The sequence below is a fragment of the Corvus cornix genome, chromosome 3 (genome assembly GCF_000738735.6).
Source record: "Corvus cornix cornix isolate S_Up_H32 chromosome 3, ASM73873v5, whole genome shotgun sequence".
Classification (NCBI taxonomy): domain Eukaryota; kingdom Metazoa; phylum Chordata; class Aves; order Passeriformes; family Corvidae; genus Corvus; species Corvus cornix.
The window spans coordinates 36,667,681-36,694,582 of NC_047056.1; the positions used below are offsets into that span (position 1 = coordinate 36,667,681).

General features: G+C 40.9%; 1 protein-coding gene across 4 annotated transcripts; it reads right to left on the reverse strand.

Annotated features, from left to right (window-relative positions):
- Positions 1 to 26,861, reverse strand: ZNF318 (zinc finger protein 318). Of its 4 annotated transcripts, none has more exons than XR_005604261.1 (11): positions 26,415 to 26,780; positions 21,283 to 21,428; positions 15,803 to 16,436; positions 13,217 to 14,641; positions 10,273 to 10,372; positions 9,222 to 9,508; positions 5,855 to 6,058; positions 5,284 to 5,383; positions 4,147 to 4,265; positions 362 to 3,778; positions 1 to 245 (listed from the first exon to the last, which is right to left on the reverse strand). XR_005604261.1 is itself a non-coding variant. In XM_019281186.3 (11 exons), exons 4-11 carry the CDS (start codon positions 16,427 to 16,429, stop codon positions 1,031 to 1,033), a joined length of 5,610 nt encoding a protein of 1,869 aa, XP_019136731.2. In that variant the 5' UTR covers positions 16,430 to 16,436; positions 21,283 to 21,428; positions 23,250 to 23,345; positions 24,412 to 24,524; the 3' UTR covers positions 1 to 1,030. The 4 variants fall into 4 exon arrangements, 3 of the variants coding, with proteins under 3 accessions (XP_019136731.2, XP_039425601.1, XP_020439584.1); XM_019281186.3 differs by lacking the exon at positions 26,415 to 26,780 and adding exons at positions 23,250 to 23,345; positions 24,412 to 24,524 and having other exon boundaries at positions 1 to 3,778; XM_039569667.1 differs by having other exon boundaries at positions 1 to 3,778; positions 26,415 to 26,861.
- Positions 26,862 to 26,902: the final 41 nt, after the last annotated feature.

Consider the following 26,902-nt stretch of genomic DNA (forward strand, 5'->3'; position numbering starts at 1 on the left):
CCTTGTTGACCTCCATAAGTTTATTTTTTAAAACAATTTACAAATAAAAATGTTATATTTATCTAAGTAAACACATTTAATACTTTAGTCTTTAACAAGCTATACAAATGAGAACCATCACACTAGAGCTTTTGATAGCTCAAGGACCATTCAGGGTAGGCATGCATGTGTCTGTATCACATGAAGCGAGTCCAATTCCTGACACCAGGGTTCTGATCTTCTACTTCTTCAGAGCTGGTCAGCTGCTAAATGATTTAACACAAATAGTTACTGGATCACAATAAAATGAAAGAAAGCCCATTTCAAATCACGTAAGTGACCTCAATATGTCTGGTCCAGGTGTCAGGCCACAGAGCCTTACCGATTAGTTTTCTTCTCCAAAAGCCAGTCGGGACAGATTTTCTCCCCTTGCTTAGTGATGTGGCATCCATACATGTGCTTATACAATACAATGAAACACCTTAAGTACAGATGTAGTACAACAGTAATTACAAATCACAGAGACTGGTAAACAAAAAAATCAACTCTAAACACATTCTTGCATTTCAAACAACAAAAGTAAACGAACTCATGCATTACAGTTCAAAGAAATTTTCAGTTTTAGTTCTTCTGCAAGTCTCCTTTTCCTCAAGTTCTAAATTGCTGTTCTTGAGCTTGTCTCAGCAGCTGGGCTACTCACGGTACTACTGACACAAACTGGGTGAGCTGGAAATCACCCGGGAACGGTCAAAGAATAAAAGCCCCCAAAATAAAGAAGACGCACACATTATAAATGAGATTCCATTTTAATAGCAGAGTGTAGAAAAGAAATTGGCAAAAAAATTCACATGAAAAAACATTTTACACAACTAATTATGTACAGAATAAAGTATGTGACTGCCTTCTGATGATTTAGGTTTCACTTTAGTCAAGTCCTACCACAGAATGCAAAATACACCCAAAACTCTCAGCTGGAACAAAAAGAAAAACAAAGAACATATACATAATCCCAGCTCTGGCTCCTCAAATATTGGGACTGGCTGGGTTTACTTCAACCCACTGGGCTTCCTGCTACGCTTTCAGCAATTCCTGAATTCACTGTAACTTCCACACTACTGTCAGCAGCTTCTGTTTGCTCAGTCTTCTTGCTCTGGATGGTGCCCACTCCCTTGCCTCCTGAGCCACCCACCTTTCCGTGTGTTTCTTTGAGCCCAGGAATTAAAGTTTCTGCACACCCAGAAGCCTGACTTTCTGTGCTGCCTCCGTCACAACTCAGTGGTGGCATTTCAACAGTGCCACCTTTGCTCTCCTCCACTTGCAGAAGTATCTCAGATGTGGGAGAAATGCCCTGCATTTCTAGAACTGGCATGACCACTTCTGTGGTGTCATTATTTGAGGTCTGTGATCCAGGCTGCAGCATAGGTTTTTGAGAAATCCGTGTGCAAATTTTATCTTCACAACTACCAGAAGTCAATGTAGCAAAATCAGTAATCTCTGTTTCATTCACAGTTCTTTCAATGCCCAGTTTCTTAAGTTTACTGGACTCCAGCCTAATGGACGCAACAGTTTCTAGTTTTGTGACTTCTTCTGTATTTTCATTTAAAAGTCCTGCTGAAAGGATGCTGAAACATTCATGTTTTATCTTATTGTCTCCCAAACTGAAATCAGTGCTTTTCAACTCAAGCTCTGCTTTCTGGGAGGGAGTCTTCATGTGTTTCGCATCTTCTGATGGTCTCTTGAAAAGAAAATTATCCAATTTTGCATCAGATCCAGTATGTCCTAATGATTTTTTTTCATTTTCAGCTACTAATTCTAGACTGGATCTGAGTTCAACAGTGTTCGAGCAGGTATTGACTAACTGTTCCACTCCCTGCCTCTGGGTCTGGTTATCTAACACTGTATGGCCTGAAGGTTTAGGTTGAACTTCTCCTTGAGCTTCTAATAGGGTACTTCTAGTTTCTGCCTGTTCCTCTGTCAATTCTGAAGTATTAGCCCCATTGGAACCAGATTTTATTTCTGCATTTGGAGTATTTGATAGATCCCAACCACTTTCAGAACGAGTTGTGACTATCTGTCCTTTTCCATTATTAGTTCTGGAAGTGCCCCAGAGCAACTCTGGATTACCAGTTTCTGAGTGAGTTCTACAGTTATCATTTAACCTTTCCTCTACCAAATGGGAATTTCCCAAACTTTGAATTTCATTCTGTGTTTCAGGTAACAAAGTCTTTGGGTGTAGGCTATGCTTAGGCTTTACTGCTTTTATTTCCCAATCTTTTGTCTTTGTGTCTTTCTCCAAGGTACCAGAAACATTTGTGTTTGTAACTGGGGTTTTATTTCCATCTTCCTGTCCAACCTTCTCTTGGACCTTAGTTTTCTGTAGATCACAGAATTCCAGACTGCCTGCCTGCTCTCTACCTCCTGTATTAACAAATCCAATTTCTGCAGGCATCTGGATACCAGAAACACGTTTTTTTTCTGGTAATTCTGTGACTGACATTTCTGACAGGTGAGGCTGAAGTGATTTGTTCAATTCAGCCTGATTTTCAACAGGAACCAAACTCCCTGTTACTTGATTATTACACTGTGAGGAATCCACATTCTGAGAATCCTCTTTCAACAAGGATGAGCTACAGTTTGTTCTGTGGTTTGCAGATAAATCTGCAGGTTTTGTTAGGTTAGAGTTTTCTCCATTTGGAAGTGCAGAACTTGCAAGCTTGCTGTCACCTGAACTCTTTCCACCACTACTGTAGAAAATATCATAGAGATCTTTAGCATTGGCTGTGGCCAAGCAAGAATTTCGTTTCTCTATCTTTTTTGCTTGTTCACTGAAAGCAGTTGAAGGTGGTGGTGGTCTCACAGGCATTGCCAACATTGTCTGTTCACTTTCAGACACACCTGGAGCTACTTCGTCTGCAGGGATGAGAGCTGCCGGCTGGACTGCTGGTGGAGGATGGGGTGGAGGTAGTCTATCTGAAGTCTGAGAAGGCTCATTTTTCTCTACTGCTTTCAAATCCTCCTCTGACCCTTTTAAAATTACTTCTTCTCCTCCAAAAGCTTTTGATATGATATCTGGAGGCAGTAGAAGATCTGCATTTGTTTCTTTTACCACTGGCAGTGGTTTGGTGGTAGCTCCAGAGGATTTTATGGATAAAAAGGTGTTCAAAGGTGGTGGTTTACTAACTGTTGCAGTATTAGACTTCCTGAAAATCATGGTGGGGACTGGTAGATTGGGGAGAATTTTTGTTGGTGTCGGTGTGGAAACAACTGGTATCCATGGGCTAGTATGTGGAATAACAGTTTTCCCAGACAGCTTGATTTCAATGGGCTTGATATGGGATTTCACAGACTGACACTTGTTCTCCTCTTTGTTTCCTTCTGTGTTCTCTTCCTTTGTAATAGCTCCTGCGGTTTTATCCTCTCTCTCAGTCTTTTTCCAGCTGAATTTCCCAAAGGACGTCTGGCTTGGTGATTCCTTTTTAGACTCCTCTTTCTTTTCTTCTTTCTTCTCCTCTGTCTTCTCTTCCTTCTTCAGCTTTACCATGATACCCATTTTTCGCCCAGAAGAATCTATTTTGCCTTGAGTTTCATTACTCCCTTCTCCAGACTCTGCGATGCTCTTTACTTCCTCCTTCTTTATTATTTTTGGGGTTTTCTCATCCTTCTCTTCTTTCTGTTTCTCAACCAGTTTCCGTTTCAGCTCATTTTGCCGCCTGCGCTCTGTTTCCAGAACTACAGCCAATCCAGCCTGACGGTCTAGATTTCTCCTCTCTTCATAGAGTGGATTTTCATCAATGTATTTCTGTGGAAATAAACAGCAACATTTTAGCCACTGTTTCCATGAAAAAAAAAATGCAGCTCTCTGATAATTTTGACTTGTTCAGTAAGTGCCATCTCAACACTAAGAGAACAGAGAACTTTTTCCTACCAAGAAACTGAGGTACTACAAATACTTTATAGTAGACACTGTTTCAGCCTCATGCAAATAAAATATCAGTCTCTATGTACTGATGTAGTGGGAGGATCTGCTTATTTAGTTCAGTAGAATGTAGTGAAAATAACCAAATACATATACTCCAAGGAGTTAAATGTCATTCTTCAGGAAAGGAAGACAGAACAAGCGGAAGCTAACACAGGGAATGTCTCTTTCCTAGGACACCAATTACCAACCTTATATTTCTCATTGTGGGGATGACTTTTCACATGCTGCTCTGCTGAGATTTGGTCTCCAAAAAATTCATGACAGAGCTGGCAATAATATCCAGTGATGGGAATCAGAAACTCAGAGCCTGAAAAGGCCAAAGAAAATTATCAGAGAAACAAAACTTAATAAATGCCAAGCTCTTAACAAAGTCAGTCAAAGAGCAACAGCAAAACCTCCAGTAATGTTCTTTTTGGAACAGTTAATACTGCTCTCCTTTCAGTTACTGTATAGGAACCACCACTACCAGGAACAAACATGTAAAGTGAAGAAGTTTCATTAATATTGTTCAAGAAATTATTTAAGTGCTCTCCATAGTATTAAGGTAATTGAGTATTCAAGTAGGTTAACATTTCCTACAGCCTTGATCTGTTTTCCATCATTCTGGTATAGTCTGCTCAAATACTAAACACCTGGTTTATAAACAGAACACAGATATTTTCTTTAAAGTTCAGCAAGACTGCATCCTTGTGCCTACAGAACCAGCTACAGTTATCTAAGACACTGCAGATTCCTCTTTAGTGGGCACTACTAGAAATATGTAACAGATTGATGAGTTAATCACTGGCAGGCCTTTTCAACATTCAGATTTTAAACCATATATTAATTTTCAAATCACTTACAGCTCCTTCTAGATGTCTGTCTCAGATTCTCTGTATCTGCACTATAACAAGTACTCATTGGTCAATTTTCAGGGAGACCTCTGCTAAAAATGTACTGAATGGAAAAGTCTACTACAAGACTATGTGGAATACTGTGCAAGATCTGCCCAAACACTGCCAACTCTTGTGGTCATGCTCTGAATTCTAATATGTTGGCAAAAATTATTTCAGAACTGCACTGGAGAAAGTCAACTGGTATTCAAAATAAAAAACTGATCTCTAAAAAGAAGAGAAGAAACCACAACCTTTTCCTACACTCTTGCGTTATGACCTTTTCCACAAGAACAACCAAGAAACTAAATAATTTTCCTTTTACCTAATGATACAGTTATCTATATGTGCTCCTATACCAAGGTAAAGTTTTGAAAATTCCTTTCTCTGAGCAAATGGAGGCTGCTGGAGGGCAAGGAGGGATGATAGCCAAGTTAATAAAAATTAACATACCTTTGGCAGGAACCGTTATCTTATCAATGCGTTTTATGGAGTCTTGTTTGGTCTCACTCTGAGTCTTCGAAGCCCAAGGTCTGTTGTAAGGATCCAGGGTCTATTTGCACAGTGACAGAGGTATATAGGCTCATATATTACACTAGCAAGGCAAGTACACTTGTCTTTTTTCCTTTTTAATATCCTTTTTGAACACTGAACATTAAAATCAACGTGCAAATATTTACAAGAACTAATTTTCCTCTCTTTTCCCTCCCATTTTGCAATTTACAATGACAAAATAGCCTGTGAAAAGTGTAACATGTAAATGATCGCGAAGAACAGGTAAACATGAAACACAAGTGGCAAACCCGAGCAAACTGAACAGAGGCCCCATTTACACTATTTGGAATACACTGGTAGCTGTACAACTGCTCAAGTCCAGTATTAGGGGAAAACAGTTCGATAAGCTACTTCTTGGGTTCATTATTACTTCAGGTTCTCTTGTAAAATGTAGTTCTGCGATGTATGTTTTAGGGTTAATATTCATAGCAGTATGAAATGCACTTAGTGAAGGAAGCCTGCAACATACCTGTCTGTGTTTCTTATTATGCATGTGTGTGAAAAAGTCAAACATGGTCCCGCAGATGGTATTGCAGTCTTTGCACCAGTGGTTCCCTGCATCATAATATTCATAAATATTGGCCAACTGGAAAGGATGTTTGGAGGACTGTGAAGAGGATTCTGCTGGCTTCGGGCTTCTACCTCTCGATTTCTCATTAGTAGTTTTTGATTCCTAAATTGAACAAAAGGAAACACTTCTCTAAGACAAGGCAGGACAGACATAATGCTCTAGAACTCAGAACCTGCCTCCAGCAGAAGCCATACACACCAAAAAAAAAAAAATATATATCACCTGCTTTTCAGCGCCCAGGTTAATTCCACTGTTTCAGAGAGCTGGTATTGCCGACTAAGATGCTGTGAGGCTGCAGTGAAGAGTTTCCAATAAGGCTCCCAGATGTAATGGCTGGATGGTTGTAGGTAATCAAGGAACCAAATGAACAAATTCCCTGTGGCATGCACCTTTCCCACTTCACTGGTTTCACATAAGAGATCCAATTTACCATACTAGCCAAACAGTGCCCAGAAGACCTAAAATGGTTCCCCTAGAGTCATTCAGAAATTACTTTTGTAAAAGTAGCTTGGATGAAAGCAGAATGGAAAAGGAAGTTGACTAAAAGTATTTAACTCCATCAGTTTTATCAGATTATTTGAGTGTTCCTGAATTCTCCAGAAAACCTGTTGCTTAATAATAAAAGAAAGATGGTGTTTTGATAATTACCTAAGCATATAAGGTGAAGGATCATGTACTTTAAACATGTGGTGTTTGCACTTACATTAATCTGTATAGAAAGACGCCATATAGTAATATACAGACATTTCAAGACTCTATCCAAAATTAAGACTAAACTAACACTTGTAGCAAAACAAATATTATCAGAAATATATCACGAATGAGCCCTGGCAACTTAGATTATCATAGTACTAGATGTATTTTGAGTTTTGAGTACATTTTCAATGGCTTAAAGTCCATCACATGTTATCCTTTTGCATGGCAGTCTGGAAAGAACAGCATGTTAACTTAGCAGACTTGAGTTGGTCGCATGATTTCCAAGTTATTCACTACCAACAACTCAACATATTTATTTAAGCAGATTCAAAATTGTTAAATAACATCTGCCTTATTTTAAATTCCTTGACACCACCCCACACAACATGCATTGTAAATCAAAGAACAAAGAGACAGCCAGGCCACTATGCACCCCCCAGATATCCATATCCCAATATAATTTAGTTCTTGGTAGCAGAATAAGAAGTGACCCAATGAATATTTGCATGCACTCTGTCTGCAAGAACATAGCAGACATTCTCTTAAACAATGAGATCAACTTATGATCTGCAGGAGGTGCATGGAAGGATGTTCACAATGTCACACAAGCATCAATGGTTATGCTATTTATAGACATAACACCTATAAAAATACTATCTTTATCTGAACTTTAAAGAGACAACGCTTCTCAGATAGACAGGTGACAGCCCACTCTTAACTCCAGTTTGTGCATTACCCCAGCTCAGAAAGTCTTTATAATTTGCTACTATTTAAAGCCCAGACGGGGTGATCTGTTTAGCACATTAACACTGGCTTCACCTCTGCACTGACTGTGTAACTACAACACACAGACACAGGTTCAGCAGCAAGGGTCCACAAGGCACGTTGCAAATAAGCAGAAAGGCAAAGGCTCTTGCCCTCAGGTTGGCAGAGTCAACCAATCTCAGTGTTGAAAGGCCTGCATCATCTTTCTTTAATGAAAAAAAAGTTAACAATCAGAATTACAAGGTGAATTTTAGAGGCTGAAGGCCATGTCCTATGTGCCTACATATGTATGAAAATATTAAATATTCCTGTCCAGAACTCACAACTTTCCACATTAAAATAAGGAACTATGAAAAAGAGATCAAGTCATTATGGGTTTGGACAATACAGACAATGCAAATTAAAATAATGAAAAGTATATTCACAGATGCCATATCTCAAGAAAAGAAAGCAATGTAACTTAATGCAATGTAGGACTTAACAAACATTTCTGCCTTCTTTATGAAGTGGTGACTGAAGCAAACGATTTATTAAAGCGGACAGTAAACTTCAGAGATGTTTTGAGAAACAACAATAACAAAAGCAAGCCTTTAAATTAAAGATACCTAATGATTCTCAGACCACAATAAAGCATAAAGAAAATTTTACAGGATAAACACATTTGAGTGACCTTGTAGAAAATACAGAATCACAAAACAGGTACGGTTGGAAGGGACCACAGGGGGTCACCTGGTCCAATCTCCCCGCTCAAGCAGGGTCATCCCAGAGCACATGGTACAGGAAGGACTGTGTCCAGATGGTACTGGAATATCTCCAGTGAGGAAGACTCCACAACCTCTCTGGGCAATCTGTTCCAGTGCTCAGTCACCCACACAGTAAAGAGATTCTTCCTCATGTTCAGGTGGAACTTCCTGTGCATCAGTTTCTGCCCATTGCCTCCTGTCCCATTGCTCGGCACCACCGAGAAGAACCTGGCTCCATCCTCTTCAGACCCTCCCTTGAGATACATTGATGAGGTCCCCTCCCAGTTGTCCTTATACCTCTTACCCTACTAACATTTTCCTCTCTGCAAAAATTATATATGCTAAGATCTATACAAAATTCACCTACAATTTCCCATTAGCTATTTCTGTTACATATTTGAATAAACATCTGAGAAGCAGGATAATCGATTTTCTGAATACATGCATAACCTTTCAGATGGTAGTATCCATACTACTTTCAAACTAAAAACTATCTTCTGGAATGCAGTGAGCCTGTTCTGGTACACCCAGCACAGAGCAGTACAGACCATACTGATGCATGCTGACATTTCCTAAGAGAGAACTCATGTACATAAAAATCATGTTAAGCTGACAATCACATTTAAGTCTTGTGATTTGTTACTATCATTACCCAGTGAGAAGCCCAACATGCTCCCAGCTTTCAGAGAGCTTTGCTGCTACAAACACTCCGCCCTGAAAGGCCATGCCGGAAATTTTGTAGAGAAAAAAAAAGTCTGTCCTCCTGGTAAAGTATTGAGACCAAACAGCTACAAACACTCATGATACTGTTCAATCCAACCAACACCTCAGCAAAACCAAGATAAAAAACAGTGAGTGGTGCTGAACAGCACAAAACCTGAGGGACATTATATATACTGATACATTGACTCTCACCTGCATGCACCATCAAAGCCAGTGTATGAGATGTGGTAATAAATGATATAAAATGATCCTTTAGTAAATGTTTGGGACCAGCTGTCTCCCCAGTGCCCTCTTCTCTTAGTGGGAAAATCATTAGCACACAAACTGTAAGACTTTACCTTGTTGGAGGAAGACGTTTTCTCTACACCTTTTGCATTTTCTGACTTGCTGCTCTTTTCCGAGGAGTCTTTAGTTTCCACAGATGGTTTCCGAGGTTTTTCAAATATGTTAATCCCCAGGATTTGTGCTACTTTGTCAAGCTCAGACTGCTTCTTGTCAGCTGCATCAGATTCTTTATGCAGCTCTGCAATCTCCTTCATAATATTCTCTTGTAGTCTGTTCACCTCAATCAACAAGGGGTCTTTGTGTCCGTCCTTTTCACGACGTTTTTTCCTCAACATCTCTCCTGCAACAAGGAAGCAGAAGAGTCAGAAATGCAACAGGAAAATTTACTTTAGATCTGTACAATAATTCCAGCAACAAGTAAAATTCTAATATAAAATATTATGGCTAAATCTTGACTACAGAGTTGTAAAGATGGAACTCTCAGGTACAGCATCACTAAATCTGCATGATCTGCCTCTATAGGGACTGCCATAATACACAACCTAAGAGAGGCATCACAATCCTCCAGAGCATGAATTTAATAATCACTATCTCCCTGTGACCAAATGAGCAAAAGTTAAATTGCATATTCTAACTTGAAAGTATTATTTTCCGAAGGTGAGGGAAATAAGTATTTACTTGAACCAAACAAGTTTTAAGATACAAAAATCAGCTCTGTTGAGAGAGGACTTTTCCAGCTCCAGATGATACTCATGAACAATTGAAAGGCACAATAACATCTTCAGTTACTATTTCTCACTTCTTCTAAAGAAGCACTAAAATGCATAAAGTACAATTCCTTTAGCTTATCAGGCTGCCAAAGAAGATGCAAGAGCAACTGTTTGCTTCAGTGTAACAGCCAAACTTTGATGTAATTGATTTTAATATAGTAACTAGGTCCCTGTTTTCTGAAGAGTTTTGCATTGCCAGGAGTATGAAAATACTGTTATGGACTATTATTATTTTGGTCCTCCCTTCTCCTATTAGGTACCAAGACTTGTGACACACCCCAATGGGGGAAAAAAAGAAGCAGGGGCTGAGGTGTGGGGGAATAATATACTTTACCTTGCTGTTTACGAAGCCTGTCCAATTCAGTCTTGAGATAGTAAAGCTTCTTCTGCCGTGCTTCTCGATCATTCTTCAGTTTTTCTCTCTCTTCTATCACCTAAATAAATTGGAAGGTGTCTGGATTTTCTTCTCTTCCCAACACAAGTCTTGCAAGAATCACAGGAAGACTTCAGCCTTCCAGACACACTGCTCGCAATTCCCAAAATGTTCTTGAGTATTTTAATGCAATAAATACACCTCTCTCTGCATCTGAAGGTAACTGTATTGTGTGGTCACACTTCAACCCTGTTGGTAGGCAATTTTTTTTCTTTTGGGCAGTGTATTCCTCTAAACTGCTCTGTTTGTTGCACCACTTCCCAAGGCCCTTAGGCTCAGCTGACTGTCTTCTAGAGGGCTAATCAAGACCAATGCCAAATGGGTAATCAAAACTCATGCAGTATCTCTACAGCTAGCATGTAGCCTTCACAGCCCTTCACCTTGCCTCCTGCTTTGACTCTGGCCCATTTTAGCTATTAGTTAGATTTTGCTTCAATCTGACATGAAACATCAGGATGAAATTTGTTTCTTGTTCAATAAGGTAAACTGCGGCATGAGGAGCTCACAAATCTTTTTTCCAGATTCTCTGGAAGGAATGATTCTCATAGAAGGAAACAAAGCAATATGCTAAAATGAAACCTGAAAAGTTCTTTCAGTTTCATTTCCACCTTCATTTTTCAAGAGACAAATCCCAATTTTTTTATTATCTTCACAAGGCTCTTAAAATTTACTAGACCCCTCCCTTAAGAAACAAGTGATCCTGACTTCCCTAGACAATCACTTCTACTATGGCACCGTAAATGTTGGCTGGATCCCTGAATCCTTCCTGAAGTAGTTCTACCAACACAGTTAAGCCACATCTTAAACACCATAAGGGTTTTTAAAATTATTATTTTGGTTTTGTGTGCTATTTTTTTATCACCAAAGCACCATTCTCTCCTGAGTTTTCTGCAGCATGGGGCATCAACTGGAGCATGCAAATTTTTATACTCCAAGCCATCCCAGCAAAAAAAATCCAGTGGACTAAGCCCAAGTCAAAAACGTCTGTAGTGCACACAAAGCCTTGGAAGTTCTACCGAGATGCACATATGAGGTAGCAGGGTGTGTCAGGGCAGGAGAAAACCACAGACCTTTAGCCAAGAAAACTACTACAAAAGTACTAATTTCATTAAGAACAAAATTTCAGCTGTGTCAGCTGAAGAAATTATTATTTCTGCAAGCAGTGGAAGCTCACGTATTTGCTGATGTAGCACTTCATGCAAGTGAAGAAAAGGCTCTTATAATAAAATACCTTATTGCAGCCTCAATACTTAAAGGGGATGTGGAAGAAAAATGGGTATAGATATTTTACCTGGGTCTGCAGTCACAGGAAAAGTGGCAACAGTTTCAAACTAAAAGAGGGTAGATTTAAGTTAGATATAAAGGAAGATTTTTTTTACAATGAGGATGGTGAGGCACTGGGACAGGTTGCCCATAGAGATTCTGACTCTCCAACCCTGAAGTGTTCAAGGCCAGGTTGGATGGGGCTTTGAGCAACCAGGTCTAGTGGAAGGTGTCCCTGTCCATGGCAGTGGGGTTGTAACTAGCTGATCTTTAATTGTCCCCTCCAACCCATATAATTCTACTTTAATAACAAAGACCAAGTGGACACCAGTCTGAAAACTCAAACAACTTCTGGGAATCTTCCAGTTCTTTGACAGTTGTGTAACTACAGATTCCTATATTAAAATACATTCTTCCCCACTACACTCTAATTATTGTACAAACCAAGGTAATTAGAAGAGGAAAACATTAACACCCATAACCTGGTGTCAGAGTCTCCAAGTAGTTTCCCTTACAATCTTCTCATTTTGTGATCTTTGTAAGAGAATTAATATAAATGTAGAGAGAAGATTGCATGTGATGTGAATGCCAATATCCTTTAGTTTGTATTTAAGAATGTCTAACACAGGTATAACCATGGTATTATTGTACAATGTAGCATGTTCAGATGGAGTCTCCCATGTTTCAGTTTGTGCCTCTTGCCTCTTGTTCTGCCACTGGACATCAGTGAAAAAAGCCATTTTATTTTCTTAACACTGTCCCTTCAGATATTTACGTATCTCCACATATCTTCAGGTATTTCAATATCCAAAGCTCAGCAGAATAAAGCCAAGCTGCAGTCACCATGTGTTTTCTCTGTAAGATTTTGGATGGTCCAAAGAACTTCAACTTTGTTTTTGATTTCATCTGTTCTGCCATAGGCAATGGCATACAACTTTGAGGGTGAGGCCTTAGGATTTTAGCTTTTATATTTTTCATATCCTGTAATGCCTTAGTGTGTAACTCTAAGACTCCATATAGCCTGTTAGCTACTGTTCTCCCATTCTGGTCAGACAAAACAAATCCTCTCAAGGCCTGAACTTCAAGGACACCTTATTGTCTCAGGCCCCGAAATACACTGACAAAGTGGCTTAAGGGGAGGGGGGAGAACAAACTTGGGGTAATGACTTCATTACCTGAAATTGTAATTGGAGAATTAATCCAGATAGGCAAATGGATCAAACTTATAAAAGTATGAAAACCCGTGACCCAGTCGTCCATTTTGGGTGTAGCCTCTTTGAAGGCTTTTGACTGCCCAACGTGTACCTTGAAGGCACTTCAGTAAATTGCTGCTTTTATCCTCTTAATTTTGCCTAGCCTCTGTTTTTAGGTAGCCCCATCAAGGCATCAGGGGATTTGAAATGCATTTTTCAAAAGTGTCACAGATTAATACAGACAAATCCTTAGAAATCTTTAACAAAAGTAAACTAGGTCAAACCATTTTTAAACTGGAGTAATTCAGGAAAAAAAAGGTGCACCCGAAGAGAAAAACCTTCCACCTCACCAACCACATAATCCAACACATTCTGAATACCTAACATACCTTCTGCTTTTGAGCTGCCCGATTTTTTTCATCCGACATCCTTTCTGTGGCATTTTTGACAGCGTGTGAAGACAGACGAAGGGGTGCTTTGGAATGAGAAGGAGTGGTAGGGACTTGAACGAGCACAGAACCATCTCTTTTTACATCAGGGACATCCTTTCCCAGAGAGACTGTCTCAATCACTCGGAGATTGGGACGTGTGGGGTTCGCCGACATGGCCATAGTAAGAAGACCATGAGCTTCTGGAAGCGTAGGATTAGGCTGCTGGGCAGGAGGGTACATGGGCCATCCAGGGGCTGCATATGCCATATAGTGCCCATACGCATCGTATCCTGGAGGAGCCATTGTGGGAGGTGGATAGTTTTGGGGCATTTGAGCAGCAGTGTAGTGGGAATAGTTGGGAATTTGGTATTGGGAAACAGAAGTAGGTGTAGGTGGCAAACTAGGAGGAGTTGGTGGAATTGAAGGAATGAGAGAGACAGAAGGAAGAGGTTGGTCTGGTGCATGTGGAGGTATCTCCTGTCCCACTGGACTGCTCTTAGTATATTCTGGTTTCTGAAGAGAGGACGCATCTTTAGGCTGCTGGAAGGAGCCCGGAGGTGACGCTGAGCGCGGCTGGCCTGACTCGGGAGAACGAGTGTCACTCCGGCTGCGGCGCAGGTCCCAAGCATCCAGTCTGCGAGTGTCTGAAGAGCGGCGATCTGGAGAACGAGAGGCCAGCTTTTTGCCATGAAGGCGCTCCTGGGTACGAACAGCCAGTTTTCCAATTTCAGCAACACCAATGTCAAGCCCAATGGTTTTGAGTAAGTCATGGATTTTTGCATACTCTGCATTTGGCTCTTCTAAAGGATCCATCTTGACAGCTGGAGCAGGAGAAGGAGGTGGGCTCATTTTTTGGATTATTATCTCATTGCTACAACTCACTGGGGGCTTCTCGATGGGGAGAGATTCAATTTTGGTCTCTTCATCCTCATCACCATAAAGAAATTTCTCTTCATCCTCAATGTCAGGAAAGCTACGCCTCCTCTTCTCCTGAGCACTGACAGAATCAGCCATCATGCCCAGAATTCGGGAGAAACCACTGCCATCCTGACTGGCCCTCTCGTGAGGCAGCAGGAAGTCAGTATGGCGATCAGCGGGCTCTGCCTTGGGTTCCACCTTTTCTTTGTGACTTAAGAAGCTTCCAAATTTCTCTTCAAACGCCAAAGTGTCTTTGGGAGGTCCAGAGAGCTGGTTCCACTCATATAAACCTTCACGCAACTCCTTGTTTGCAGACTCCGCAAGGGACTCTTTGTTAAACCGTTTGAGAAAGTTTTCCACTTCAGAGGCAAAAGGAGCCATGTTGCTGCTCTGGGGCAAAGATGACTGACTAGAAAGAAGAGGAAGATCCTTGCTGGGGGCTGGACTGCTTGAAAAGCCCTCGGGCTGAAAGAGAGAAGATACTATTTACAACAAGGCCTTCTAAGGCACCATGCACCTCACAGAACAAAGGAACATGTTCATTTCTCCTTGAGTTCATAGCTGAATAAAAGTGTTAGAAGAGCCAATATACAGTTGAAAGAAAACACAGACGATAACAAACCAAGTTGCCTGTTGATTCTGGAATGTCATGTCCAACAATGAATGCTTATCTCAGAGAACACACAAAGTCACAATTATATTTCACAAATTTTTTGCAAGCGTAAGAACTGAAATTTTAAAATTGAAATCCTGTTGCATAATTTTGGATATGCTTTGAGTTTAGTCACAGTCAAATAGGATTTCAATACGTTAATTCAGGTAAAAACTACTGCATTGGGGTTATTCCCAGTCACTTTGTCAGATATTCATAATTAATGCCGTATTAAATAGCATTTCCAGTAACAGGAAATAGGAACGGGATCCTCAGTATCGGAGCACTCCTGAGATAAACATGTCACTGTCATACCAACGCTGATCAGTACAACAGGCAAATCAAAGTGATGTCTTATAACACAAAAAGTCAATTTATCACAGTTGTCACAGCCACTTATCTGTCCATTGCTCTAATTTTGAGACTCAGTTGGTATAGGTTTGGTACAAATTAAGTAGGGCTGATCCCAGCCTACAGTCCAAAGGGAAAAAAATAAGGAAATTTAAAAGACATTTTCAAACAGAGGTACTGAGAATGCATTAGGCAGCTCTCTAAGCCTATAAAGAAACAAGAAAGAGACACTGCGACAGGGGAAGAAATTCAATCAATATCCTGACTGCCTGTAGTACTACAAGAGTCAGCTTTTCTATAAAAGCTGGCCCAGATCTCTGCATCCTGGATTGAATTTCCACAAAGACATTTTATTCTGTCTCAGATTATATATATATATATATATATATGTATATATGTGTGTATATATATATATGTATATGATTCCTGATTAAATGCCATAACCATTTAAAGTTTCTAATGCAATTCTAACTCATACAGGCCTGCAAAAAGATACCTATTCTCTTAAAGACAGGGAAGCAAAGATTTGGCTTTTCTATTTTGGAAATCAAACAAACATTCTGTACCATGAAGTAACTGTTTTGGAAAGTACAAGCACATAGACAGAAGCACAGAGACCAAACCTGAACAGCAGACTCTACTTCCATCTCTATTCGTTTCTTCAAAATAGATTTTTTGGGCATGGGTGGGATTTCTTCAGGCTTATATGTATACCGAGGCTCAGAAGTCTGTAGTGTGTTAGTCAAGCCAGGGATCACATAGCCACTGCCTGAAACATCATGATTCAAGTTTCTACTGCGCTCTTCTTCTTCTCTTTTCCTCCTTGCACGGTCAAGCTCTCGGAATTCTTCATTCGGGTATGATGGGCTCAGGCTCCTACTACGGCTGCGGCTTCGTCTGCGATAGTTTCGTGTTCCTGATGAGAAACCCTGATGCTCTCCACTCACACCATGCATCTTCTCATCCTTTTCATACCGTGGACGCTTTATTTCTCGTCCCCTCTCCTCTGCCCTCAGTGGGTAGGGGGATCTCCTCAGTTTGTCACCAACGCTGTCAGATCCACGAGGCAGCTCCTCCCGACGGCCATAGTGTGGACTGTAATCGGAACGGTGGAGGAAAACGTCTCTGTTGCGGTAGTCTTCATCATGCCTCGGAACGAAGGGACTTGAAGGCTGATCTTCATGCGCGGGGTATCTTTCAAGGCCTCGAGGACATGTGAGGCCTCTAGTGAATATTGGACCATCAGCCATATCATCCCTGTGTAAGAGAAACACAGAATAAATACAAGTACTTGAATCAGAGTAAGTAAGTCTTACTCCTACTTAGGGGTAAGAAATTTCCAAATCAGTTTCAAAACTCCCTCACTAAATAGAACCAACATTTTATTTACTTAAAAGGCAGGGTAGAGAGGGAGACTTATTTTTAATGGTACTGTACATCCCTCCTAGGAAGTTACCCTCAAACACAGCGACGTGAACAATTCAACTTATACTGAAGAATAAGAGCCTTGAAAAATTGATAGGATGGATTCATTGCTGTGAATGTGAGAGACTACATGTTTTAAAAAAAACCTTACTATCATATTTCAGACCACAATCCCCTTCCTTGCCTCTCCCAGCAAGATGCCAAGGTCAGATTTCGTATGAATTATTCAAAGTGTTATTCAGTTTCACACTGGCAAATGCAACCAGATCCTCTTTTTATCTTCAGCTGTGGACAAGGACCACAAATTCTAACAACACTTTCTTTTGCAACGGATATGTAGACAGCACTGTCGCTAATCACATTAACGCCATACCCAAAAAGAAGCAAAGTTTCTGATACCTATAAACCAGGGAGATCAAGTGCAATGGTATTGTTCTTCTGTGCCAGCCCCTGCGTTATTACACGCAGTGGATGTGCAACTCTCACAGTGTCAGAATAACCAGCTTCTTCTCTTGAGTATCTTCTTTTGGACCAATTCCTACACACACCTCCAATTAGGAGTACTCTTTTAACTAAGGCCTTTTTCTCCATGCCTAAAAACCATTCTGGGACTTTTCTTTAGATAAGGCAGAAACAAATCAAACCACTTTAAAAGTTACCAGCTGCTGGTTTTACTCATTGATATTTCAAAATCTATCAAGATCGTCCAAGAAAGAAAATGTGCTCCTTAAGTGAAATCAATGAGAGAGAAAACTCTTTCCTGAGTGAATCAATTTGAGATAAACTACATTTAATGGCCTGAATCCTCAAAAATTACCTCCTCCTCCTCAAAAAGGTCCCTCCATAGATTTGAGAAGGGACAAATCAAGTCACGACAGAAGACATCTTCAAAAAATCTGCAAATAAATTACAGCCCCAGTTTTTCACATCAGACTAAAGAGTAACAGAGATGCATAGACAAGGTCTTTTTCTTGAGTATTTTCATAGTTCACATATGCATATTTAAGAACAAAACCAACACAAAACTTCACTTTACCTTGCATCATTGCTAAGCATTTAGTACTTTATCAGTCCAACACATCTCACAGAGCAAATCTGGCATGCACCTGTATCCATTGTATTACACGGTATCTTTCCAGTTTTCAGCAAACTACGCATATCCACCTCCTCCAAAGGCACAAAAATATCTAAAAATAGCTAAGTTAAATTTCATAAATAAATGTTGTTGTCACAACCTACATAAAGGTATGTCTGCTCCCAGTGTCACATTTTCTGAGAGCCTGCTAAACCTGAACAAGATGCATGAACAAACCTTATGGAGTAACAGATGTGTTTCACCATATACCTTTGGCTGACTTTTGTGCAAATAAAATTATTTAGATGCATGTCTAGCAGCTGTCACCTACAATTCAAACACTCTGACTGCAGTGACAAAGCAGAGGAATTTTTAATCATACTTCAGAAAGAAAGGAGCAGCAAACCTACTGTATTTACAACCAGAAAGACATTCCAAATACACTCTGAACAGCTAAGATGCAAATTTAAAACCTGAAGATTAAATATTGGTGTGAGAAAAATGATTACTTGCCTTACAGGATTCTTTGAAACATGTTTTCTGTGCATACAGTCCAATAGAGATATGTCCCTCTTAATTGGTTTGGATGCTTTCAGCCAGTAATGTCCACTACTGGCTACTGCATCCCTGAGAGAGAACACAAGGTGGTACCACTGTGACCATCCCAATTCCTTCACCAACAGATAATCCATTAATCACAGGAATTTGCAGTTTCAAAGACAGAAAACAGATCACAGGCTACACACATGATGCCTCAGAGACCTACAACCAGTATAAGGTAATTTACTTTTTGGCATATTTATTCACATACAGAGAAAGAGAAATAAATAGTGGTATTCTGCTGAGAGCAACCAACAGAACTCCACTTTAATACACCGTCTTTGAAGAGGGAGTCAGATGAGCTGTTCATATTCAAGCCAACTGTTACTCTTGATATTATGCCAAAAATGCTATTTCAGACCACAGCTTAACGCAGACCAAGTCTCTGCAGTGATATGGTCTATCTTTTGTATTAACCTCAGATGAAAGAATTGGTGGGATGCTCTCTATAGCTCATGCCAGATAGTAGTAGAATGTCTTAAAAATACTGAGAGCTGGAGAGATGGAAGACAGGGAGAGGGAAAAGATTTATTTTTCACTTTGACAGATTGAGATTCTGGAAGACAAAAACATACTTATTGGTCAAAGTAGGAGACTGAAGCTGCTTAGGTGACCTTGAAGACACAGTCCAGCAGCATTTAGTATGCCTACATGTGCAGGAGACCAGCTGCCCTAGAAACTTGGGGCAAGCTCTTACAGATGTTTTGGGATGGACCTGCATGTGAACACGAACCCTGAGAAACCCTCCTTGGGCATCCTGAAAACCCACTGCTGCAGGAGACTCTAAAAGCCTCCCTGACTTCCATCCTTCAGTATTTTATTTCCTTTACAGGCTAATGAACCTCTCTACCATCCCAAGGCCCTACAAATTACAGAGAATAATGTGTCAAAGCGATTGCTTGAAATACAGAAGTAGTTAGCAAAAAGAGCAGAGAATAACTAAATTCAGAATTATTTGCTCCAATTACCTCAGGATTTGAAGAGACATCTTCAGGAAACACTTTTTTCTTTTGCCTTTTTTTTTTTTTTAATTAGAATGAGAACATACCACATGCCAAATAAAAATGTGATATGACCAGTAACAAGAGATAGAAATAAGAGAGAGAGAACAGAGACAGAAATAAAGTCAGTGTCCTGGTACCAGGGCAGCCTCTCAGAGAGGAGGAAAAAATACATGATGAAAAGTACTTGATAAATAATGTCCTTAACCAAATACCAAGTGTCTTTTGAAAACAACCAAAATGGCTGGCAGTGAAGAAATTTAGAATTCAGAAGTGGTACCTGGATGATTTAGGAAAAGCTGACAGGTGACTTGGTCGTCACATACTTTAAGCTTCTGGACAATGGGCATCACTCAGAAAAGTGCAGCCAGCACAGATTAGACAAAAAAAAAAAAGAGTAAATGTAACAACATGAAGTTCTTGCATACTTACACTACAAGTACAGAGGAAGTCACTTAAAGATTAAAGTCTACATGGTCTCACTTTATCTTCTTCTCATTCTAACTCATCTGTCACTTTTAAACCTCCTCTGGAGTCTATTCTTACCATTCTTTTTCGCATCTATGGGTTCTGTAACAGAGAAGTCAACTCTTGTGATTTCTCACTCTTATGTCAGATAAACTCCACTATACCTGATGTTACTTCTAACCATGCATCAGCACCACAGAACAGGTAAAATCTAAAATCTCACCTGAGAAAATGAAGCAATGGGACAGACACCATCACTCCCTGCCCTCAAATGTTCCTAACTTGCCAAAGAAGTGCCAGTTCTCATACATACCACTTCCTTCTCCTTCCAACCACTCTACTCTCCCTGAGCATATGCACTCATTTCACTCAGAAGATTGCAGACTGCACAGGGGATTTACAAATCAAACACTAATGCCAGGAGAACTGAGGTAAAGGCATAAAAGTGACAGTACCAAAAACCAAACTCTCATTGTACACCTGCTGAAACTTAACTTTACATCTGAGAAAGACAGGAAATTCATTTATTCTGCTCACTTCCCTTTCTCTCTCTTTTTTTTCTTCTTCTTTTTTTTTAACAGTTGATGGTATTTGCATCAAAAATGGAAGTGGTAGTGCTTTTTTTGTGCTGGATGCTTATCCCTGACCTGAAAGTGCAACTGTGTGCTTCGGGGCACAAGCTATGCCATCTTTAACTTTGAAATTCAAGACAAAGAGAATTATTTGCACAGTTTTCTGATTTTTTTTCTTTTGCCAGATTATACTGGTTCTCCTACTGAAGGCAAAGATTTCCAAATTGTATCTACTAATATTTACACTTCACTGTCCACAGCAGTATTTTTAACACGAAAGAATTCTCTCCATTAACTGTTTCTCTCTAGTTTCAATCAAGGCATCCTAAGAATTCTAACACTTCTTTTATAATGTATGAGACTGTCTGACTATATTCTCTTCTGCAAAGGTTTTTAAAGTCAAAATAATAATCTTCTTCAAGCTGCTCTAGAGTTTTCTTCTAGACTAGTCTCAAAAACCAGGAAAGTAGACAATTTCTCTCAATAAATGAGAAAGTCGAAGCTTTACACTATCCTTACACTAAACAACCTTCCTTTCAGTAAGGACTAGGTAGGTTCATAGGAAACAGAAGGTGGCTGAAATAGTGAAATGTCAAATGAAGTGTCTCCATGTGACATCCCACCCTTAAGGGGAAGGAAGCACCAGAGGGTTTGACATCACACTCCCTCCTGCAATATATGCTGTGCATGCTTCATTTATATGGGGTTTAGAAGCAGCTGACAAAAATTAGAGAAGAAATACCTGTTCAGAGTTATACAGGCAGAAACTTTTGCTCAAGAATACCCTGCACCACAGCCTGCGAGAGGCTGGGGGGAATATTGCCGGGAAGCATCACTACATGCCTACCCTCACTCCCTAGGCATTCAAGTGGGCTAATGAGATGTTTGGTCTCATGCAGCAGAGCCATTCCCATTCCCACACTGTTTCACCCACGTGAATCCCCACGTGCAGAGGACCGTACCTGTCACTCAGGTTATCAGCTGGTGAGCTCAGTCTATCAGGCAGCCTCCTTCGCTCTGGCGTGCCAATGCAATACCGGTCATTACCAACAGTGATCCGCAAGCTGTGTTCCAGTGAAGACTCGGAGCGCAGACTCGGTGAACGCCTCTGTAAATTGAAGAAGGAGTGCAAGCCCATCAATCGGGATTTTAATCTCAGCTACAGAAAGGAAAGTGATTCTGCCCTGCTTAATAAGTGCGACTTGTGGGGATGGACCAATTCAAAAATCAAACCAGAAGAACAACTGCTCCAAATACTTCAATTCTACTTAGTTACTAAAGAAAGGGGAAGGTATTGACTGCATTTAACTTCTCATCCCAGGTGCTAATAACATGCTCTATATTTAAATTATCTACAAATTTTCAACTCAAAAATACATTTCATAAAGCACCATTTTGGAAGATGTAAAACCAAAGAGAAAGTCACAAAATCTCAAATTTGCTGCTGTCCTCCTTTCTTTGTAGAGAAGAAGCAGCTAAATAAACACTGCATAAAAAACAGTGCCAGAAATTTCTTAATGAAGTGTCTGGATTCCTGGCCCTTTACAACTTCAGTAACAACATGAACCAAAGTATAAACCAGTGTAAACAAAGATTTTTCTAGCAGTGATGTTTTTAGCAGTTTTCCTCACCTCATGCTGCTTTCAGCAGATAAGCACAACATAATACTAAAAACATCAATGACACTAGAAAGACCTTCTATAGTAGAATTCCCATTACCATTATTTATTACTTGTAGAGATAAACCAGAGTAAACTAAATACATTTGCCTCTGAAAAATCTACAGCAGAGAAGACTTGAGCTCATTGCCTCTGCACAGACCTTCCTTTGTACACATACACAGTGCACAAAACATCAGTGGTAAGTTACACTTAACTAGTTACACCTCACATTATTCTGAAATACAGCACTGGAATACAGGAATGATCAGAGTTACGAGGAGTTCCATAAAAAACAGATGAGACGTCTAAAGACAGACATACTTGATTTGCTTTTTTAAATCAACACAATTTAGATTCTGCTTAACAGGAAGCAGTGAACCAGCTTCAGTTCTGCCAAACCAGCCATGCACTGCACACCACTTTTACTGCTGAAAATTGCAGTAGCAAGCAGGAGGTGCACTGAATTGTCTGCACCCACTCTGGGAACATGCAGCAGATTCAGCTCAGTCCTCCAAGAGACCAAAAGAACAGTACATAATCTCCAACAGAAAGCAAAAGAATTCCCTCACAGGTTTACCTAACGAAGTTCACTTGCAGTACAAATCTGTACTAAAATCCATTGTACATATAGCTTTATTCTATGATAACATATTAGTGATTTCTGTTTTGGTCCATTAAGCTGAATCCCAGCATTTAACAGAACACACTTTAATTACTTTCTAAGACCAACTGTCTTGTCCAGCACAATATGATCCTGCAACAGCCTGGCTGAGATACAACATATTCAAGGTACATGTGTCTCATACAAACACATTCTGAAGGCTCACTAGTGCCCAAGGTAACACTGGATTTTGAGGGCTGCCTCAAGAAATTACTATCTTCAAGGCCATCTTCTTGCCATCAAGACTGTGGGCATATAGATGACAATCACCTCCACTGAAGTCAGAGAAGTGATGATTACATCTCAGAACAAACTCCAGGCAAAGGAAAGAAATAGTTTACATTAAGAACGTTTGGATTGCCTATGACTGACCTATACAGATTGCCCAGAGACAGCAGTTAGGGCAGTAAATATTTGAACTTCATGATTTTTGAACTTTTTTCTTCTTAAACTGGAGAAATTCCAGTTTTAAAAGGTTTTTGTATTTGGAGCACTGAACACCACCACTAGTCATACCTACGTGTGCACTGCACTGCATTTTTCTCCCTTCCTGTTCTGTCACCTAAACCACAGTTACCACTGCCATATTACTGAACAGGTTGCATACCTGCTTGTCATTTCTCCATTCTCTGTTGACCCCACATGCTCCAGTCCTCTAATCAGCCAATTTTCTTACAAGAAAGCAAAGAAGCTAAAACAAAACCTTTAAAAAGAACAAGCACGCAGGTCAGCAGGGATAAATAAAAGCAGCACGTGTCAGCCTTGCAAGAACAAATGAAAGTCTGCCAAAATCTCTCACTGTAAAGCCCTGATCCTCTCCTCCATTACATTTCTCAGTACTCACCCCAAACTTTTGCTGTCCCTACACATTCTTCCAATCACCACAGAGTTTTCCTCAGCTATTAAGAAACTAACACCATACCTACTTACAACATCCAGTATGTGGCTCCACCACCAGCATCCCAGTTATGCACAACAAAATGAGCAACAATGCTGTTACCTGGAACTGCATGTACTCCATCTCACAAACAATATTAAAAAAAACCCACAAAAAAATCACAAAAAACCCCAATCAAACAAAACAAACAAAAAAACCCTCCTAGAATCAAGAAAATGCAGTAAGAAATCTCTAAGGCTGCTCCTTTCATAGTCCAATTCATATGAAGGATAGGGACAATAACCTGGAGCTTGTACTCAAATATTTTCTCCATTTCAACCCCATGCCTTTATCTCATCAGTGTCTTCATTCTACATACTGTATCTCCCACCCTTATGCATATATTCCCCTGTTCCAAGGCCTCTTTCCTTGTTGCAACTTAAATTCCTCTTCCTCAGGCTTCTAAGTTCATGTTCTTTCAGAGACAGCTCCAAAATCCCACTTACTAACATATTTGTGTAACTCTCCACATCTGCACATTTTGTATTCTCAGACTTCTGAAGAGAGAGGATCTTAAGTCATAAAGCCCTAAAAAATGTATTAAAACTTTACCCTAACCAGTCATGACAACCCAACATATCTGCGGTCTGCTTTGTTTCCATCACATTTAATCTGACTCTTTGGAAAACACCAGCATAATCCCAGCTTTTATCTTTCTCTAATTAATGCCACTTTTGTAAACAGTACTTTTAAAAAGTTAAAATAAACCTATATATGTAGTTTATGCTTTGTAACATCGCTTTTGAAGAAGTAGTGTCAGTTGTCAAACACCTGTTGGGGAACAAAAGCTTCCATGGAAAAAATGTGGATGTTACACTCTAAGATTACTTACACTGGGCTTTAGCAAACGCAAGAGTCAGCACAATATAGGTTGAAGAGCTCTATTTAATTGTCTCAAGATCTCTCTTATTGTGACAATTGCTTCCTACAGAAGGGCTTTCCTTAAATGCAGTAATCCTGTAAATAAACAAAAAATCCATTTGGCTCATCAGTTCAGCATTAGCTAGCCTGCTAACACCTAATTTCTAGGAGTAATAGTTTTTCAATCCTTCTCTGATGTTAGAACAGGCAAGAAAAACATCATTAATCTCTAACAATTTGCTGAGATGACTGATTTAACTTGAGCCAGGAGGGTGCAAAATAGCACTAGAAGAAGGGTGTTCATCAACAATAATGTTCGTGTAAAGTGGATGTTTTTGGTGGCCTTCCCCCCCCATCAAAGGGAGAATGGGAGGCTTCAAGTCAAAACTTCTAGACCAAATTTCCCCAAGTCTGAAACACCAACACAGTTAGCACTGAAAGTTTTGTTACAGTCAGCACAGGTTCACAGCCTATTATGGATGCAGTGAAATGGGAGACAGTGATGGTGAAGTCAGTTTAAGAAAGTTCTGTCCTGGACCCCAGGTTGCCACCCATCAGTTGTGAACATGCAACTGTCCATCAAGCCACAACACACACTGACACGAACCAGATAGAAAAACACTCCCTTTTAAAAAACTACTTATTTTCAACATGGATGTTACTAGTAATGCAATTTGCAAGGGCACCATACAGGAAACTTAATAGGATGGAGATAAGGGTGAAATACCACATAAAAACAAATGGCCAGAGGCAAGTTTCTTAGCCTGTCTTGGCTTAACTGTCAAAGACAACATTACCTTCCTGCGTCTCCAGGACAGCTCACCTTTCAAAAAGAAGTAACACCAATACCTAAATTTTAATGCCACTACAATCACCTGTGACCTCTTCTATGGCTGCAGCTCCAAAGAAATCCGGTAAGAACCTGTATCACCATGAAAAAGAGACCCCCATTTTCTCTTAGGGGGTCCCATCAGGCAATGAATCATAACATACTTTTGTTGAACTTCCAGCTACAGCCCGCCCTGCAACTCACAAATCCAAGCCTGAGCACACGGGAGAGGGCAGAATATACTGCAAAGCAAGAGCAAAAGGCAAGTATACCATTCTTTCCAGCTGTATGTGTGCTGGATTGAGTGACCATGCAACCACTGCCTAGAATACCCCAGTACGAAAATCTCTTTTTTTCACGGTAATACAAACGCACAATGAACTTATTACATACCACAGCTTAGAGTCACCAGACAAAACAATCACTGCACCAAGGAGCAACAAGAGAAAACCTAAGTGAGCGGATGCCACTCACGCAAAAAAAAGTTCACACTTCGATTTAGTACGAAGGTATCTGCATCCAAGGTGCCATCCACTTCAGATGCCAAAACAAAGCTTTACATGCCCAAATCAGATTTTGCCAAGATCTTGCCAGATCCAGAGTGAGAAGACTGGAACACCCTGTGCACAGCCCCAACTACAAAGCAGTGCGTATCAAATACCTCTCAAAGATATAAATCAGTAACAGTCCTCTTTGTATGCTCGCCGTGACAGCAGGAAGAATTCAAAGTACTCACTCAACATGCTATCAAAAAAGTTATATTCTCCTAAGTTAAATTATATTTATGCACTAACATAACCCAATGTGTTAAATGGAGGAAAATGACTAGTTACATCCTCTGCCTTAGCAAAAGACAGCATCATCTTTGAACCTTCTCTAAAATGGCTCTAGACGGTAAGAAAAATAAAAATGCAATGTAAACTAGTGGGAAAACACTACTTAAAATGGAAATCAATGAATTTTTTTTCCCCATTTGGCTCTCTAAGGAATAGGGGGGACATTGCAGCTCTCCCTCCGCACAGGGAGAGCCCGGGGCCGGTGTAATTTTGCAAGGACCTCGCCGCGCCAAGTCTGGGGCTCTGACAGCCCCCCGGGAGAGGGGGCAGGACCCGCACCGAGACCCCCCGGCGCACGGCAGTATTTACCCGGCTGCTGCCGCCGTCTCCGTGCTCGCTGCCCCGGCGGCCCCGGGGCCCGCCAAGCCCCGCTCCTCCCGGCGGCGATGGCAACCTCCGGCTGCGGTGCGGCGACGGGGACCGGCGGCAGGGCCCGCGGTGGCCCGACGGGGAGCGGTGGCGGCGAAGCGGCGGCGGACGGGGCGAAGCGGAGCGCGGCGGCGAGGCGGCAGCGCAAGCGGCGGCGGGCATCGGCGGGGGAGGCCGGCCGTGGCCTGGCCCCGGCCCCGATGTGCTGAAGCGGGAGGCGCGAGACGCCGACGAGCCGCCCTCCTTCAGCCGGTGGGAGGAGGACGAGGACGAGGGGCCGGAGCGGCCGCTGATGGAGCGGTACATGATGGCGCCGGCGGCCCGGGGGTCCCGCGGCGCCTCCGGACCGGCCCCCCCACCTCCACCGGCGTGCGCGCTCCCGGCCGCCCTGCGCGCTCCCGAGCCGGGCGGGGGAGGCGGGATCCCGG